The following is a 16,784-nucleotide window of genomic DNA, read 5'->3' on the forward strand; positions in this document are numbered from 1 at the left end:
TTAGGGGAAGCAACAAGCACCTCTCCATAAATACACACTGCGCACAGTAGGCTACAGCATACTTCCAGTAATGCTGGTCTGTTACCGCCAGGGCCCTTGTCCCCTCTCCCTTAACCCCCATGGCCAGTCACTTGCCAGGCTTTGTCATGCCACACCTCCTGGGTCTGTTGTCTTCTCCCTGCTAACCCCCCCACCCCCCAACCCAGTCCAGGTTCTCGTGCCCCCTTTATGAGATGATCGCAGCAGCCTGCCTTCTGGTCTAGATTTTTTAAAAACGATGCCTCCCTTACTAGCTCTTTCTCCTTCTCTCTATATCTCTCCCTTCCTCTCTCAGTCTCTGCTCCCCCCCTCTATCTCTTGCTCCCTCTCTGTCTCTCTCCCCCTCTCTCCTTCTCACTGTCTCTGTCCCTCCTTCTTTCTCTTCTTCCTCCCTGTCTGTTTTTCTCTTGCTTTCTGTCTCTTTCCCTCCTTATCCTCTTCTCTCTCTCTCTCCTTCCCTTTCTCTTTCTCTTGTCTCTGTTCCTTCTTTCCCTCTCCTTTTCTCTTTGTTCTCAGCCCCTCCCTCCTCCTTTCTCTCTCTTTCCCACTCCCTGTTTTTCTTTCTCTTTTCCTCTGTCTCTCCCTCCCTTCCCATTCTCTTCTCTATGCCTCTCTCTTCTCTCTGTCTCCCCCCCCCTTCCTCCTTCCTATCCCCTCTTATTCTCCCATTTCTCCATTGGAATAAAAAAAGAAAAGCCTTTGGTGTCTTAGACTGCATCTTGAGCCCGCCCATCCTGCCCCATCCTCATCTGTGGCGAGGTCACATTGCTCAGAGTTCCTGAGGCTTTCAGTGGCAGTGTTCCTGCTTCTGCTCGCTTCCCTCTGCATCAGTTCATTCAGGTCTTCACAGGTTTCTTGGAAGCTCTGCCTTTTGTCTTTCTGGACAGTGATACTCCTTTGCATTCATGTGCTCTGATTTGTCCAGCCCTTCCCCAATCCTTAGGTTCCCTCTTCGCCATCACTTAAAGAGCTTCTATAAATAGCCGAATTTGTGTGAATCCTTCTCCTCTGATCTCTTTGGGGTATCACATGAAGCCTTCAGGGGACAGTTTTCCCATCGCCCTCCTCCCCGCCACTTCTCCCTTTATCTCTTTGAAGTAGCTATAATTCTTCATTATCATTCCTTTGTCCATGGCTTCTTTCTTTTACTTTTGCTCCAGAGTCTGCCTCACTCCCAGATAACTAGTAATCAATTCCTGGAACACAGCCATGTGCCTCCCAAGGAAGGGTTGGGAGTGAATGGGGGGAGTGTGGTGGGGGCTTGGTCATCAGAGCTTCCCAACCAGGCTTCCTCTCCTTGAACCCGAGCCCTTCCTTGCCCAGACCTACCTCGATCCCCTTTGCCGTTCATCCACGTTAACCCCTTGACCACCACAACACCAATCTCTTTTTGTTTGGGGCTCAGGGCTGGATGAAGAAGCTACAGAAGCCACACCTGAGAAAAGAGCAGCAGCAGAGGAAGAAAAACCAGATGCCCTTGGCAAGGAGGAGGAGGACGATGAAGATGAAGAAGACGAGAGTCTTCCTGGGTGCACGTTGTTCATTAAGAACCTCAACTTCTCCACCACAGAGGAGACACTGAGAGAAGTGAGTGATTTGTTGGCCCGGAGGGAGAAGGCGGGCCTGAGAAAGTGGCCCTGAGCAGGGTCATGAGGATTCCTGGAAGGTTGGGGTAAAGATGGGGCTTCTATGTTCATGGTCCATGAGTTCTCTGACCTTGGGCAAGGCTCCAGTGTATTCATCTGCACGATGGGGAGCCGGGACCCGAGGTCCACGCCATCCCTGTGACCACAATCCTGTGGCTTCTGGGCATCGTCCTCGGTCCCTTCTAGCCCACGCGTCCCCTGCTGCTTAGCACCCCCTCCCGTTTCTTGATTGACTTTGAGGCTCATTAAGGCAGTTACGCCTCAGTCAGGCACTTCTGCTTGTAAAAGAGGCGATGTCCTTTCGGGGCGAGGATCTCGTTCTCCTCCAGCCTCCCTTGTTTGCCCTCTCTGGCCGGCGGGGCCTTAGATGAGAGATTCTGACTTGTTCTGATTCCACAGGCACCCATGATGTGCGCCATCAGTCATTGAAGGCGTGCTTGTTAAGTGCCTACTGTGGCCGAGAGTGCAAGGCTCTGCCCCCCGAGACACAGGCCCGTGCATCTGATCAAATGCAAGACATAAACTGCTGGGGCCACCCGAAGGGCCTCCCCTGGAAGGCAGCTCTTGAGCTCATTTGTGAAGGGACCCAGCTGTCCCAAGAGGCAGAGATGAGGAGGGAGAGCGTTCAGGCAGGAGGGAGGCCAGGGCAGGGGCCCGGGGATGGGAGAGCAGGTTAGGCCGGACCAGAGAGGGTGTGAGGGAGCCAGGCCATGGGCGACTTTACCGCAGACAGAGGGGTTCCCACTTGTTCTTTAGAGCACCAGGGAGCCTCTCTTAAGGAAAATCCCTTGTGGGAAGGGTGGATTGAGCACAATCAGGGTGGAGAGAAGACGTGTCCATGAGAAAGGACCAGGAGGCTAGTGTGTACTGGACAGTGCCCATTGAGGGGTGTGTGCTGTTGGAGTTCAGAGGAGGGAGAGGCCTCCCTGAGCAGAAGTCAGAGGAGGGGCTCTGAAGAGTGCGTGCTGTCCAACCCCCCTGTTTCCTTGGGATCCTTGGTTTTTAGAGCAGGAAAGGAGCCAACTCTCATTTTGCAGTTGAGGAAGTTGCAGGTTGGACAACTAGGAAGTGTCCCAGGTGGAATTGGATTTGGGGTCGTCCTGACTTGGATTCCTGTGCCCGCCCACTGTGCAGTGAGGACACCATTGCTTGGGTGGTGGGGAATCGGTCTTACCATCAGAACCAGAGTAAGGACCCTCTCGGGAGGAGCCGGGACCCCTTGTCAGGGGCATCGTTGACATTTCCTGGGTAACGGTTGGAGTAGATGACCCTGAGTCGTCCTCAAACCCTGATCTTTGAAGCTGAGGCCACTGGAGATGGAAGGAGCTCAGCTCAAGCCGTGCCCTCCGGGGGTGGCTGCAGAGCTGGTAGGAGGGGGTGTGCCAGGTGAAGACAGCAGGGTGGGCCCCTGGGAGGGCCAGGCGTAGAGCTCCTTCCTATAGCCTGCTCTGTGTGAAGGCCAAAATTTGATATACTGAGTGTTATTTGGGTGACTCGCCTTAATATTGGGGTCCTGGAAATACAAGAGACCTTTAAGGTTTAACCCTCCCCTCTGAACTGCCCTTTTTTAGATATTTCTCCCAGGCCAATAAGAAAGGAGCCTCTAAGCTTTAGGTCACAAAAGGATCAGATTTTATTACTTGGGAATTAATTAAACAACAAAGGTGAAACTAATAAAAATCAAAGATAAGGAAATAGGAAAATAGAAATACAGATAGTTATTCTTACCTCGAAGCTTAACCCAGACCCTTTCCAATTTATCTAGTTCAAAGGAATTTAGGGTTTTCCATAAGTAACTCACCAAACAACTGAACAGCCCGTCAGCTAAGGTTGCTTGCGCAGACAGCAGTCACCCAAGACAGAGCAACTCAAGGGCCTCAGCAGAAAGAGCCAGCTCGAGCTGGAGCACTGGAAGGAGCCCGCCTCCCTTCCAGGAGCGTTCAGTGTCCCCTCCCCAAAAAGGGGAGGTCCTTCAAAAAGCTGGTTTGTAACCTGGGGTGGGCCAGACGTGGACCCTCCCAAATGAGTGAGCTAAAAACGGGAATATGAATCTTGACCCCAAATAATTTTGACCACATCTGCAGATTGGGCCTCCCGTCTGGAGACCTTCCCGCCAGGACAGGAACTCACCGTGTGGGAGGAGCCCGAGCCAAGCTTCCTGTCCCTTACACCTTCCTGCAGTCCATGCACCTTCCACCAAAGCCAGGATCCCATGATTCCTCACCTTTATTTATGACAGGGCCCCTTGGGCAGACCGGCAAAGGTCCTCAGAATAAAGTTTTTAAATAAACAGATCAAGATACCTAGGATTATAAGGAGACCAGTTATAATGAAATACTGAGGGAGTTGGGCCTGGAGACAGGAGGACCTGAGCTCAAATATAGCCGCAGATACTTGTGACCCTGGTCAAGTCACTTCACCTCTGTCTACCTCAGTTTCCTCTTCTGTGAAAGGGGGATAATAAGAACATCTCCTTCTTAGGGATTTTGTGAGGCTAAAAAGTGAATATTGGCAAAGTCATTGTACAAATACTGTCTATTATTATCAATATTTAAAAGATCAGTTAAGAACAGGTTAAGAATGCCTGATCTAGAAGGCTCTTGGCATCCTGGGATTGTGGAAGTGGAGGTAGATAGTCTGACTCCTGTTTCACAGAGGAGCAAACCAAGGCCCAGAGAGGTGCCCTGACCCCCAGGACCCCAGGTTTAGAGCTGGAGGGGATCTGAGGGGTCCGCTGGGACATTATTGTTGTTGTTCAGTCATTTCAGTCATGTCCAACTCTGTGACCCCATTTGGGGTTTTCTAGGCAAAGGTGCCAGAGTGTTTTCCGTTTTTTTTCTCTAATGCATTTCACAGATGAGGAAACTGAGACAGATAGGGTGAAATGACTTGCTTAGGGTCACACAGCTAGGAAGGATCTGAGGCTGGGTTTGAACTTAGATCTTTCTGACTCCAGGCCTGGCGTTCTATCCACTCCTTCACCCAGCTGCCCTTTCACCCCGAGCTTTCTCTCTCTGGTGGTGCTCCCCTGCCTTAGGCTTGCCTTTGTCCCAGTTCATTCTCAAAATAGGAAGACTTTCTCCTCCTCATGGGTAGACTTGCTCCTATCTGGACTCTTAGCATCCTCTGTTTCATTTTGGGGGGGACATGCACTGGGTCTGAGGTCAGAAGACCTGAAATCAGGTCCCAGCTCACTGCACTTGGGTGACCTTGGGCTGAAACTCTGAACTCTGAGCCTCTGTTTCCTTCTCTGAAAAATGAAGGCATGGAACCAGATCATCCTTAGGTTTTCTTCTAGCTCTTGACAGTTAATATTCTAAGGTTTCTCTCAGTTCCAGTATTCTGTGCTCTTAGAACCCTACCAACTTTGACATCCCCTGTTCTGAGGCCCTTCCCAGCTCTGACCTTCCCTGTTCTAAGGCCCCTCCCAGCCCTGACATCCCCTGTTCTAAGGCCCCTCCCATCTCTGACCTTCCCTGTTCTAAGGCCCCTCCCAGCTCTGACCTTCCCTGTTCTAAGGCCCCTCCCAGCTCTGACCTTCCCTATTCTAAGGCCCCTCCCAGTTCTGACAGCCCCTGTTCTAAGGCCCCTCCCAGTTCTGACATCCCCTGTTCTAAGGCCCCTCCCAGTTCTGACATTACCTGTTCTAAGGCCCCTCCCAGTTCTGACAGCCCCTGTTCTAAGGCCCCTCCCAGTTCTGACATCCCCTGTTCTAAGGCCCCTCCCAGTTCTGACATTACCTGTTCTAAGGCCCCTCCCAGCCCTGACCTTCCCTGTTCTAAGGCCCCTCCTAGCCCTGACCTTCCCTGTTCTAAGGCCCCTCCCAGCCCTGACATCCCCTGTTCTAAGGCCCCTCCCAGCTCTGACATCCCCTGTTCTAAGGCCCCTCCCAGTTCTGACATCCCCTTTTCTAAGGCCCCTCCCAGCTCTGACCTTCCCTGTTCTAAGGCCCCTCCCAGCTCTGACCTTCCCTGTTCCAAGGCCCAGCTTTGGCTCTATGCTATCTTGCCATGCTTACCTTCCCCTCTGTTGTGACCTTTAATGAGACATATGTGGTTTATCCTTAGCCCCTACCAAGATAGAGGATCGTTTGCAGGGCAAACAATTTTAAAGGACCTGCTTGGGGTATGATATGCTAAAACTCTCTCTTTTAGGTTTTCTCCAAAGTTGGAACGGTGAAGAGCTGTACTGTTTCCAAGAAAAAGAACAAAACAGGTGAGCTTTGAATTCAAAATCAATTGATTTGGTTCCTGGGACAAAACACAATGTGCCCTGTGTAATGGGGAGGGAGTGGGGAGGGAGCAGAGAGAAGGGGAACAAGGTCCTCCAGGGCTTGGCTGAGACCTTCCAGGCTCTGCTTCAGGAGCTCCTTCCCAAGCACGCTTTGCTCATTGTCCTGGCCAGAAGGGAGCCTGCCCCCAAGAACTCGCATCAGGCTTGCACACCCTCGCACCAGTGCTTTGTATTTCTCTCTGTCTCACCCCATCATCTGATGAGGACGGGGATCCTACTCCATCATAAGACTTGGACTGCTAGCTTTTGTTTCCACATCACTTTCATTTCCAAAGCTGCCCCTTGTCCTTCCCCACCCAGCAAGGGGTAAAAAAGAATGAAAAGGGATGAGCAGCAAGCGGGCGGCAAAACAGACGAGAGCAGAGCCTTGACAGTCTGTTCAGGGGTCTGTGCCCCATCTGTGTGGAGGAGTCAGTCAACAAGCATTGAAGTGTCTGCTATGTGCCACGCCCTGTGCTAAGTACAGGCAAAAGACAGTGCCTGCCCTCAGGGAGCACGTAGTCTAATGATAGATGCCAACACCTATATATGGACAAACAAAATCTATACAGTCAAGATTGTGTGTGTGAGTGTGAGCACGCATGTGCTTCTGGGTGTTGATATAGCTTGTGCTTGTATAACTTGGAAAGGAATGATCAACACAAGGAAGACAGTGACATTAGGGAGGACTAGGAGAGGCTTCCTCTGCGAGGTGAGACCTGGGGGAGGCCAGGAGGAGTGTCAGTCCACCGGACCAAACCATCCTCTAACCTGTGGTCGGCCAGAGCCAAGCAAGAAGCAGGCAAGAAATGGGAGAGTCAGGAATCAAACAGAAGGTTCAGTTTCAAAGTAAGCTAAATGGCTTGCAATAAGGACACAGGTGCTGGGGCCAGGCCCCTAGTGGGGGGACCTGATCTCAGTACTTATACCGCTGGCTACACAGTGAGCCCTGACAGTGAGGGGTAACAGCAACAATGAGACAAGTCTGATTCGTAGCCGGGCTTCATGGCTGGGATGTGGGTACTTACCTGAGCTCAGAGAACACTGGGTGCTGGTCAAAGCAATATGATATTTATGTGATTTTTGCCAGAGGGTAAAGGCAGAGGATTGTAGTTATGCCAAGCCTGCTTGCTGGGCCTTAGCTCTAGAAAACGGGGGTCCGCTAGTATCTTGATGGGAGAGAGAGCATTCCAGGCAGAGGGCACACGAGAGAAAATGCCTGCAGTCAAGAGATGGGGTCTTGGATAAGAAGCCGCAAAGAAACCAATAAACTGGATCTCCCAAGTAGAAAGGGGCTGCTGGTGAGGGGCCGGGGAGCAGAAAGATGTAAGAGTAGGAAGGGAGAAAAGAGGGTGAGGCCATGAAGGGGTTTGGACACCTGGAGGAGCCTTTGTATGTTTGATCCAGGCAATGCCAGAGAGCCTCTGGAGTTTATTGAGTGAGAGTCTGCCCTCTGCTTTACAAAGATCAATTTGACAGCAGAAGGGAGGATGGCTTGGAGTGGGGAGAGACTTGAGGCAAGGAGAAGAACTCCCAGACTCACAGTGAAGCGTGTGCACACAACTTTAGCATCAGGGTGGCAGCAATCTCAGAAGAGAGGAGGGGGAATACTCGAGAGATTCTATCAAGGTAAAATCCACAGGCCTTGGCAGTGTGCCAGCTGGCGAGAGAGAGTGAGCAGCTGAGGGTTACATCTAGGTGTTGAGCCTGTGTGATTGGGGTGGGGGTGCCCTCAGCGGTGATAGGAAATCTGGGAAAGGAGGAGAGTTTGGAGGAAAGATCATTCTTTTTTTTTAGTTTTAGACATGCTCAGTTGAAGATGTCTACGTCACATCCTGTTTGAAATGTCCAAAAGGTTCAGCACCAGAGGTTGGCAGAGAGGTTAGGTCAGGATAAGTGGATCTGAAAGTCATTTACTTAGGGATGCTGATTGAAGCTGGGGCAACCGATGAGTTCACCAAGTGAAACAGTCTCGGCCCAGGACGGAACCTTTGAGAGACCCAGAGATAATGGGCGCAGCCTGGATGGAGAATCATCCAAAGGGACCAAGAAAGTCGGGTGGATGAGAGGAGAGCCAGGGAAGAGCAGCGTCACAAACTCCCTAGAGAGGAGAGGACGAGGAGAAGAAAGTGATCCAGGGTCAGCAGGAGGAGGGGAAGATAGGGAGAAGGAAGAGGAGGAGGAGGAGAAAGAAGGCACAAAAGACAAGGGTAAAGTAAGCAGCCCGGGGTCAGAAGGGGCAGGGAGGTAGCCCAAGCATCAGGAGGACTGACAGCCATTAATGGAGCCAGGGATTCACTAAAGAAGAAGGACGTGTATCCCTCTATGGGGGGACAAAGGCACAGAGGTGGGAGATAGTGAGCAGCAAATCAGGCTTTCTAGCTGGGACCTAGAACATGTGACAGAGAGCAGTGTGTGGCAAGCCTAGAACAGCCACTTGGACTATGAAGCCAAGCCCTGAGTCAGTGAGCATTTATGAGGCACCTCTTGTATTCTAAGCATCATAGAGAGGCATGTACTGCTTTATGCAGCATAGACACCTCCTGCTCTTCTGGAGCTCTGAGTCGGCTGTGGGAGAAGAGAGATCTCTGGTGCATTGGGCCTGACTCCTCTGTTTGGCCTTTAAAGCTCTTCCCACCCAGCCCCTTCCTCTTTTTCCAGTCCTCATGCACATGACTTCCCTCCATGAATGCGGAGGTCCGGCCCGGCTGCCCCCATTCTGTTCCTCACAGGAGACACTCCACCTTCTCTCTTGTCTTCGGCCTGGCCATCCGCCATGCCTGATAGCCTCTCCTTCCCCGCACCCCCCTCGGGAGCTCTGGCTTCCTTCTGCCGGAGGCCTCTCTCCATCCCTGGCTGCAGGCAGTGCCTTCCGCTTCCAGGTGTGCTCTTCTGTCTGTTCTGGGTGTGTCTTGTAGTTATCCTATGGCAGTGACTTGCTGAGGTGGGGGAGCATGGGTCCGGAGGCAGGAAAACCTGGCTTTGTATCTGGCCTCAGACATTTAATGACTGTTGTGTGACCTCTGCCTCAGTTTACTCATCTGTAAAATGAGGATCGTAATAGCACCTACCTCCAAGGGTTGTTGGAAGGATGAAATGGGATGTTTGTAAACCGACTTGCCAACCTTGAAGAGCCGTATCAGTGCCAGCTCTTAATAGTACCCAGTTACCTGCAGGTTGCCTCTCCTATTAAAACGTGAGCTCCCTTCTTTTTTTTTTTTTTTTTAGTGAGGCAATTGGGGTTAAGTGACTTGCCCAGGGTCACACAGCTAGTAAGTGTTAAGTGTCTGAGGCCAGATTTGAACTCAGGTCCTCCTGACTCCAGGGCCGGTGCTCTATCCACTGCGCCATCTAGCCGCCCCTAGCTCCCTTCTTTTTGTATCCCTAGCACCTAGGTCTGTGCCTGGTACACAGTAAGTGCTTAATAAACGTTCGGTGATTGATTGGCACTTCATGGGCACTGAGAGCTAGAGGGCTTTAAATCAGGATCCTCTGTCTCACGTGATTGTGTTTTGTTGGTGTCTTGCTCCTCTACCAGATTCTCAGTGTCCTGAGGGCAGGAACACGGGGCTGGGGCTGAGCCAGGTGGCCCCAGTGAGGAAGGTGCTCTGACCACGCCCGTGCCTCCTGTGCCTAGCCCTGCCCTGTTGTTAGGCCTGGATCTTGAGTCTCCTCTCTTCTCTCCCTCCCAGGTGCTTTGCTGTCCATGGGCTTTGGCTTTGTGGAGTACAAGAAGCCAGAGCAGGCCCAGAAAGCCCTCAGACAGCTCCAGGTAAAGGGCCGCCTTGGCCTTGTGCCCCCCTGGCAGGCTTTTCCTTAGAGGACAGGGCTGGGTGTCGGGACAGTCCTTGGGAGGATGCCTGAACTCTCAGTGGCGGAGGGGGGGGGCAGGCGTCTCAGAGAATGGACAGTCCCGTGATTCCAGCCCCCTCCCAATGCCCCGACTTGCCCAAGGCACGGCCCCTCGACCCCATCCTTCACTGCCTGTCACCCGTCCGTCTCCTCACTACATGGCGGAGAGAGCCCCTGACTTGAAGGCAGGAGGCCTGGGTTCCAGTCCCCATTCAGATTCTTCCTGCCCAGGGGCTTTCTTGTGGACTGGCCCTGTGATCACATTGGCACAGGGTCCCCCCTCCACCAGAGCGGGGCAAGACTCAATGGAACATGGTTTCCTCCCCCATGACCTGAGAGCCTTGAACATGGAGCTGTGGAAGCACCTGGGATTGGGACCTGGAAGACCTGGGTTCAAATCACTGCCACAGCAAACATTTTTCTAGCACTTTTAAGATTTGCAAAGTACTTTACCTATGATATCTCCTTTGACCCTCACAGTAACCCTGGGAGGTGAGTGCTGTTATCACCCCCATTTTACAGTTGAGGAAACTGAGGCTCAGGGAGCTGGAGAGTCCCCCAGCTAGTATCTGAGGTGGGACTTGAACCCAGGTTTCCCTGGCTCCCAGCTCCAGTCCTAGCTCCGCTTTTACCCCTGTGTGTGACCTGAGACAGATTGCTTCCCCTCCCTGAGTCATATTCCTGGAGGTTCCTTCTAGCTCTTAATCCTTCAGATTGGCAAGGGAGATGAGGAGCTACGTTGCCATAAATATCCTTCCCTTAGTGCCCGGCCACCCTCCATTTCCTCCCCTGCTTCTCCCCACTCTCGAACCCAGAGCTGGGTGGGGAGGGGAGGGCGAGGTGAGTAGCAGAGGCCTGAGGGAGGTTTTCCGAGGACAGGGACCCTTGGGGCTGTCAAAGCCATCCCTGTGGGAGAAAGAGCAGGTGTTGTTCCTCTGCCCCTTCCTCGCCCTCCCTCGGTCTCCCCGTAGTTGGCTCAGGCCGTCCTCTCGCAGAGGCTGAGGATCGAGGTGGGTGCTTCTAAGAGACCAGAACAAAGGGTCTTTGGATCTCCTTTCCCAGGGCTGCCTGGTGGACGACCACAAGCTGGAGGTGAAGATTTCCGAGAGGGCCGTCAAGTGAGTCTCTTGCTTCCTGCCTTCCCTCCCCCACCACGTGGGGGGCTGATTTAGCTTCTCCCGGGCGGGCCCCCCCAGAGCCGCCTGCTGCCCCTTTAACGTCCTCAAGGCCCAAAGCTCCCGACCGTGCACGGTGGCCCCGTATAATTAAGGTGGCATGTCTCAAACACACGTTTTCATGATAAACTGGAGCCGTTCTGGTCCATTGCATAAATGCCTAATACACATTTATTATAATAATGGGGAACTTTGGAGGGGAAACGCTCTCTAATTGCATTGGTCTGGGCAGTGGAAATACATAGAGGAGTGGCCAGGGGGGACGGTGCTGGAGTGAGCGATCCATCACCGGGCTCTCTCCTCGGGGCAGGCTTTCTTAGCGGGACCTGATGGCAAATGGGACATGGGGACAATTACCATCAGGGTAGAAGGGCCCTTTGATATCATTCAGTCCAGTGCCTCCATTTTACAGGCCAGGATACAAATGTCGTTTGATTCTCATGTCAGCCTCGCTAAGGAGGCGTCATGGTTGTCCCCAGTTTACAGTTGAGGAAACTGAGGCAGGCAAAGGTGAAGTGACTTGCCCAGGGTCACACAGTATTTGTCTGAAGCTGGATTTGAACTCAGGGCTTCCTGACTCCAGGCCTGGTGCTTTGTCCACTGAGCCACCTTGCTTCACTGCCATGGGACCCATCATGGCATGAAGACTGAAGGGACAGACTTGGAGTAAACAGGCCCCTTATTGCAAGGGGGCGACCCCAGAGGTCACCAGGCAAATGAGGCCGTTGTCTTAATGGAAGGGATCCCTCTTGTTTGGTGCTGCCCATCTCTTTTGATTTCGTGTGGGAGGCTGGTCCAGCGCAGTTTAGGCCTGAGGATGGGAGTCCCGAGCCCGTCTTATGGGTTATTGACCACCTCTTCTGCTTGATTCACCAGGCCTGTTGTGACCTCAGCTCGGCAGAAACAGACGGCCCGTAAGCAGAAGACGTCTAAGATCTTAGTCCGGAACATCCCATTCCAGGCCAACGTGCGGGAAATCCGAGAGCTGTTCAGGTAAGACGAGGACTGTGGCCGCCGTCATTCAGCCTATCCGAGTTACAAGTTGGGCCAAATGGTGAAACTCACCAGTGCCGGGAGAGCAAGGGCTGGGAGGATGGGGGCGGAACCGTGCTGGGCGTTTCTGTCAAATTTCTTAAGGACATTTACTGCCTTGACCTCTCCCTTATGATCTCAGGGCCTGTGGCCCACAGGTTTGGGCAGAAAGTGGCCCGTGGAACCCCGAGGTTCTAAACAGTCCTTTTCCAACTTGAAATCGGGGTTCTCTTTGGAGGAAGTGTTCGGTCACTGCTGGCTCTGTGTAGAAGCAAAACACTTGTGGCAGATTTGAGCGATCAGGTTGTGGCCTCTGAGCTTCTGTCTGACACAGGAGGAGGCTCTCCTTCCTTGAGCTGGCTCCAGAAGGACCCGATCCAGTGTATGCTTCTTGGGAGGGGTCCAGCTTCTCAGAACTCACAGTAACACCGAGGCCAAGAAGGATGCGCTGGATTCACTTTTATGAAGGGAAGACCCAGAGTAAGGGGCACTGCTCAAGATGGAGTTACAGTTAGAGAGGAGGGATGGGGCTGATTCCCCCGGGCCGGCTGAGTAATGATCATCACCATCATTGGCTGAAAAATAACAACGGTGATGGTGACGGTGGTGATGTTAGTGGTGGTGACGGTGGTGATGTTAGTGGTGGTGACGGTGGTAATGTTAGTGATGGTGATGGTGGTAATGTTAGTGATGGTGACGGCGGTGATGTTAGTGATAGTGACAGCGGTGATGTTAGTGGTGGTGACGGCGGTAATGTTAGTGATGTTAGTAGTGGTGACGGCGGTGATGTTAGTGATGTTAGTGGTGGTGACGGCGGTGATATTAGTGATGTTAGTGGTGGTGACGGCGGTAATGTTAGTGATGTTAGTGGTGGTGACGGCGGTGATGTTAGTGATGTTAGTGGTGGTGACGGCGGTGATATTAGTGATGTTAGTGGTGGTGACGGCGGTGATGTTAGTGATGTTAGTGGTGGTGACAACGGTGATGTTAGTGATGGTGACGGCGGTGATGTTAGTGATGTTAGTGGTGGTGATGGCGGTGATGTTAGTGATGTTAGTGGTGGTGACGGCGGTGTTGTTAGTGGTGGTGATGGCGGTGATGTTAGTGGTGGTGATGGTGGTGATGTTAGTGATGTTAGTGGTGGTGACGGCGGTGATGTTAGTGGTGGTGACGGCGGTGATGACGGCGGTGATGTTAGTGATGGTGATGATAGTGATGTTAGTGGTGGTGATGGTGACAACTAGCATGTCTGTAGTGATCTTGAGGTTGGCAGAGGGCTTTCATGGATTGTCTCATTGAATTCAAAATTCAGCATACGTGAATTAATTTGGAGTTGGCTGAGCTCCCCAAAGATGCAGATCGTGAAGACAAATGAAGGCTGTATCTGTGTTGGCTTGTCAGGACCTGGCAGAGGGCAGTCACTCAGCAGACTAGTAATTATTAAGCACTTCTGTGTCCCAGACCCAGTACTAAGTGTGTGGGGTGGTGACTTCTGGCAGAGGGCTTTTAAGACTGTAGAGCCCTCCATTGAATCCCCACAGTGCATCAAGCAATGTGCTGCCCTAGGGGTTTGGATGGGACCCCAGGGGAAGTGAGTCCTACCAAGACTTGGCTCAGAGCTGGACATGATCTCCAAGGTCATCTGGTCCAAACTCTCACATGTTACAGAAGCCCCAAGGGGGCGGATAGGAAATGACTTGCTTGAAGTGATTGCCTTTGTGACCTTGGACAAGTTCCTTTGTAAGCATTGATCAAGCCCCTGTTGTATGCCAGGCACTGTGCTAAGCACTGGGGATACAAAAAGGGGCCCCCAAGGAGCTCTCGGTCCAACTTCAGATCATTTCATGTGATTGAGTATTTATTAGGCGCCTCTGGTGTGCCAGGCAGCGTGGCTTTGCCGTTGGGAAGACCAGGTTCACGTCCGGTCTCTGACCCATTCTTGGCTGTGGCCAAGGCAGGTCGTCGCTGAACGTCTTACTCTGCCCCGCAGCTCTCAAAGGCCATGATTTGTAGAATACTGGGGGTCTGCCTTCACAGACAGAACTTCCTCCCTGAGGCTTCTGGACCTAGTGAATTCAGAGCTCTGGGGGATCCAGGGGAGAGAGAGCCCGGTGCCTGCCATCAAGGGGCTTATCTGGACTTAACTCTTCCCTCTGTACAGTGAGGGGCTCAGCCTGGATCACAAAGGTCTCCCGAAGACCTGAATTCCGTGACTTCGGGAGGGGGCCCAGGCCTCCTGATCCTAGCCTTGGCGCTCTGCACTCACTGGGCCTACTCAAGTACCCACAGAGAAGGGCACGTCTATGAGAGAGTCAGCCACAACAGCAGGTGTCCACTAAATGGCTGCTGGGTGCAAACTCCTGTGGGGTCCAGGAGACCTGCGGTGCCCAGAGATGCGGTGCCTTTGCTCTGAGAGCTTCTGGTCTTGGGTGGGAAATCCAGGATTTGCGACTCTCTCTGAGAGTCCAGATGGCCCAGATGGCAGACCGTCTCAACCTTGCTGGTCATCTGAACATAGATCACTGTACTCGATCCTCAGTCATATGGGGGAAATGCCTTAATCTGCATTTTGTAGAGCAGTGAAACAACACGCATTTATTAGGTGCCTGCTGTATCCCAGACATTGTGCTTGACACTTGGGGCACCGATAAAGAAGCTCAGGAACTGATTTGCCCATGGTCGCTCACACATCAGAGGCAGCTGTGCGGTGCAGCGGATAGAGTGCTAAGCCTCAGGAGTCAGGCAGGCAAGTTCAGATCTGGCTTTGGACTCTAACTGTGTGACCCTGGGAAAGTCACTTTAGCCTCTGTTTGCCTCTTTCCTCATCCATAAAATGGGGATAATAATGGCATCCCTCTCCTGGAGTTTTGTGAGGATAAAATGAGAAAGAGAGACATAAATGTTGGCTCTTATTATCTGCGGGAGCATTGGAACCCAGGTCTGCATGACTCTGGAGTAAGGCAGGTGTATCTTAGAGAGATTTCCAAGGCTCAGAGAGGCTAAGCTACTTCCTCAGGGACACACAGCAAGTGAGTGTTGGTTGAGGTAGTTTCAAACCTGAATCTTCTTGATTCTCAGTCCAAGCCCTCTCTCAGCCACCTTTCCAGAGTTAGTCACATCAAGGTACGTCAGTCCCTGTGGATGCACTGGCTTGTTTCCAAGTGATTCTGTCATGACCTTTTGAAAGGATCTCAACGTAAGAGCCTCCGGATCAGAATGGGTGTGCAAAGAACGGCGCATGTTACTCAGGAAATAACATGCCGCCACACTGACAGTTTCACTTAGTTATGTGGTAGATTTCAGTCGAGTTATCCCAGAAACAAAAGACAGTGATGCAAGGGATGAGAGCTTTGTTTAATCCTGCTCCACAGATTTGTTTTGAGGAGAGGAGGAACCGGTGCTTATGCAGAGCATAATTACACGTCGTCACGTCCCACGCACTCCCTCCCTCCTATCCTGGCAGGGTTTTTTCTAGGTCATCTTCCCTGCGCCCCTGGAAATTGAAAGCCCCCCCTCCACCTCTCCTCCTGCCTCCCTTTTGTTGTGTTTCCCCTGTTATCTGGGATTGAAGGCAGTTCCGGGCACAGAACAGCAGGGGACACTCTTAACCTTCTCTGGGAAGACTGCTCTGCATGTTTCAGACAATGCCACTGGTCATTTGGCCTGGGGAGATTTCTGGGCTATGGGGGGACCTTCTGTGTTCCTTTTCCCACTGAGGGGGAAACCCCATCCTGCTGTAGCGTTGGGGGGCAGTTCTGCTATCTACTTACTCAGGAAGTCTGCTTTTCTTATGACATGGATGGGAATTTGTAGGAATTCTAAGAGGCCACCTAGCAGGATAATAACGGCAATGAGCATGATGCTAATTATTCACCAGAATCTTGCTCCCCTTCATAGACCAACAGATGACAGTTCCCCAGTTACAAACAAAAGCCCCTAAATCTTCTCGAGAATTCAGCCAGCAAACCGCTGGACCTGCATATCCTCACAGACAACAGTTGCCCTTAATCACCTGGTCACCACATGGACCCAGAAAAATGTTTAAATTGTGTTTTTAATAGATATTATCCTGCCAAACACTCCTAATGTGCCGTGTGTGTGGCTTGAAAAGCTCTCACCATATAGACCCAGCAGAAGAAATCAAAGCCAGAGGGGACAGGCAATGTGGTATGTGACATCCCCATCATCCTCTCTGTTCCTGGAGCTGTCCAGTGCTGATTTAAGCCAGCTTGCAGAGCATGGCGTCCCAACACTGGAATTCCAGGGTAGAGGTAGTCATTTAATTTTCCTGTGTGATAGTCCTCCCAACATTAAACATTTTTGTAAAAGGTAGGAAAGTACCCAGCCCTTGGATCGTTTGTATCTAAATCCCATCAAATGCGAGGCACAAATGTACGGGTTCCTGTGAGAGGGAAAATGACAGGGATGGTGGCGGGCCTCTAGTTCACACCATCTGAGGGTCTGTCTTTGGACAGGTCAGATTTGTTCTAGGGGCCCTGGAGGCCAGAACCCATTTTTGACCATTGTTGACCAAGAGGCAGACAGACAGAGGGAAACCTTGCTGATGTGGGTGATGTTGGGAAGTGGCGGGTCCACCTCACTAGGGGCCTGAAGCAGTGGCATGTCATGAAAGTTTCCTCTTTCAGGGGAGCGTTAGATGGGTGACCCCTAAGATTCCTTCTGTGACTTGCCCACTGTCACAGAAGTGGGATCGGCATCTGGGCTTTCCCAGTTCCCAGTCTGTCTCTTGTTTTTTCACAAGCTGATA

The 16,784-nt window shown here is 52.0% G+C and overlaps 1 protein-coding gene across 3 annotated transcripts in view; it reads left to right on the plus strand.

Moving 5' to 3' along the window:
• RBM19 (RNA binding motif protein 19) overlaps positions 1-16,784 on the plus strand; it is a 172,159-nt gene that overhangs the window by 36,504 nt on the left and 118,871 nt on the right. For all 3 annotated transcript variants that reach the window (XM_043979827.1, XM_043979828.1, XM_043979829.1), the window contains 5 exons: positions 1,445-1,626; positions 5,840-5,900; positions 9,650-9,729; positions 10,872-10,927; positions 11,861-11,977. In XM_043979827.1, coding sequence (XP_043835762.1) covers positions 1,445-1,626; positions 5,840-5,900; positions 9,650-9,729; positions 10,872-10,927; positions 11,861-11,977 — 496 coding nt within the window. The remainder of the gene's footprint in view (positions 1-1,444; positions 1,627-5,839; positions 5,901-9,649; positions 9,730-10,871; positions 10,928-11,860; positions 11,978-16,784) is intronic.

Source organism: Dromiciops gliroides, chromosome 1 (genome assembly GCF_019393635.1).
Source record: "Dromiciops gliroides isolate mDroGli1 chromosome 1, mDroGli1.pri, whole genome shotgun sequence".
Lineage (NCBI taxonomy): Eukaryota > Metazoa > Chordata > Mammalia > Microbiotheria > Microbiotheriidae > Dromiciops > Dromiciops gliroides.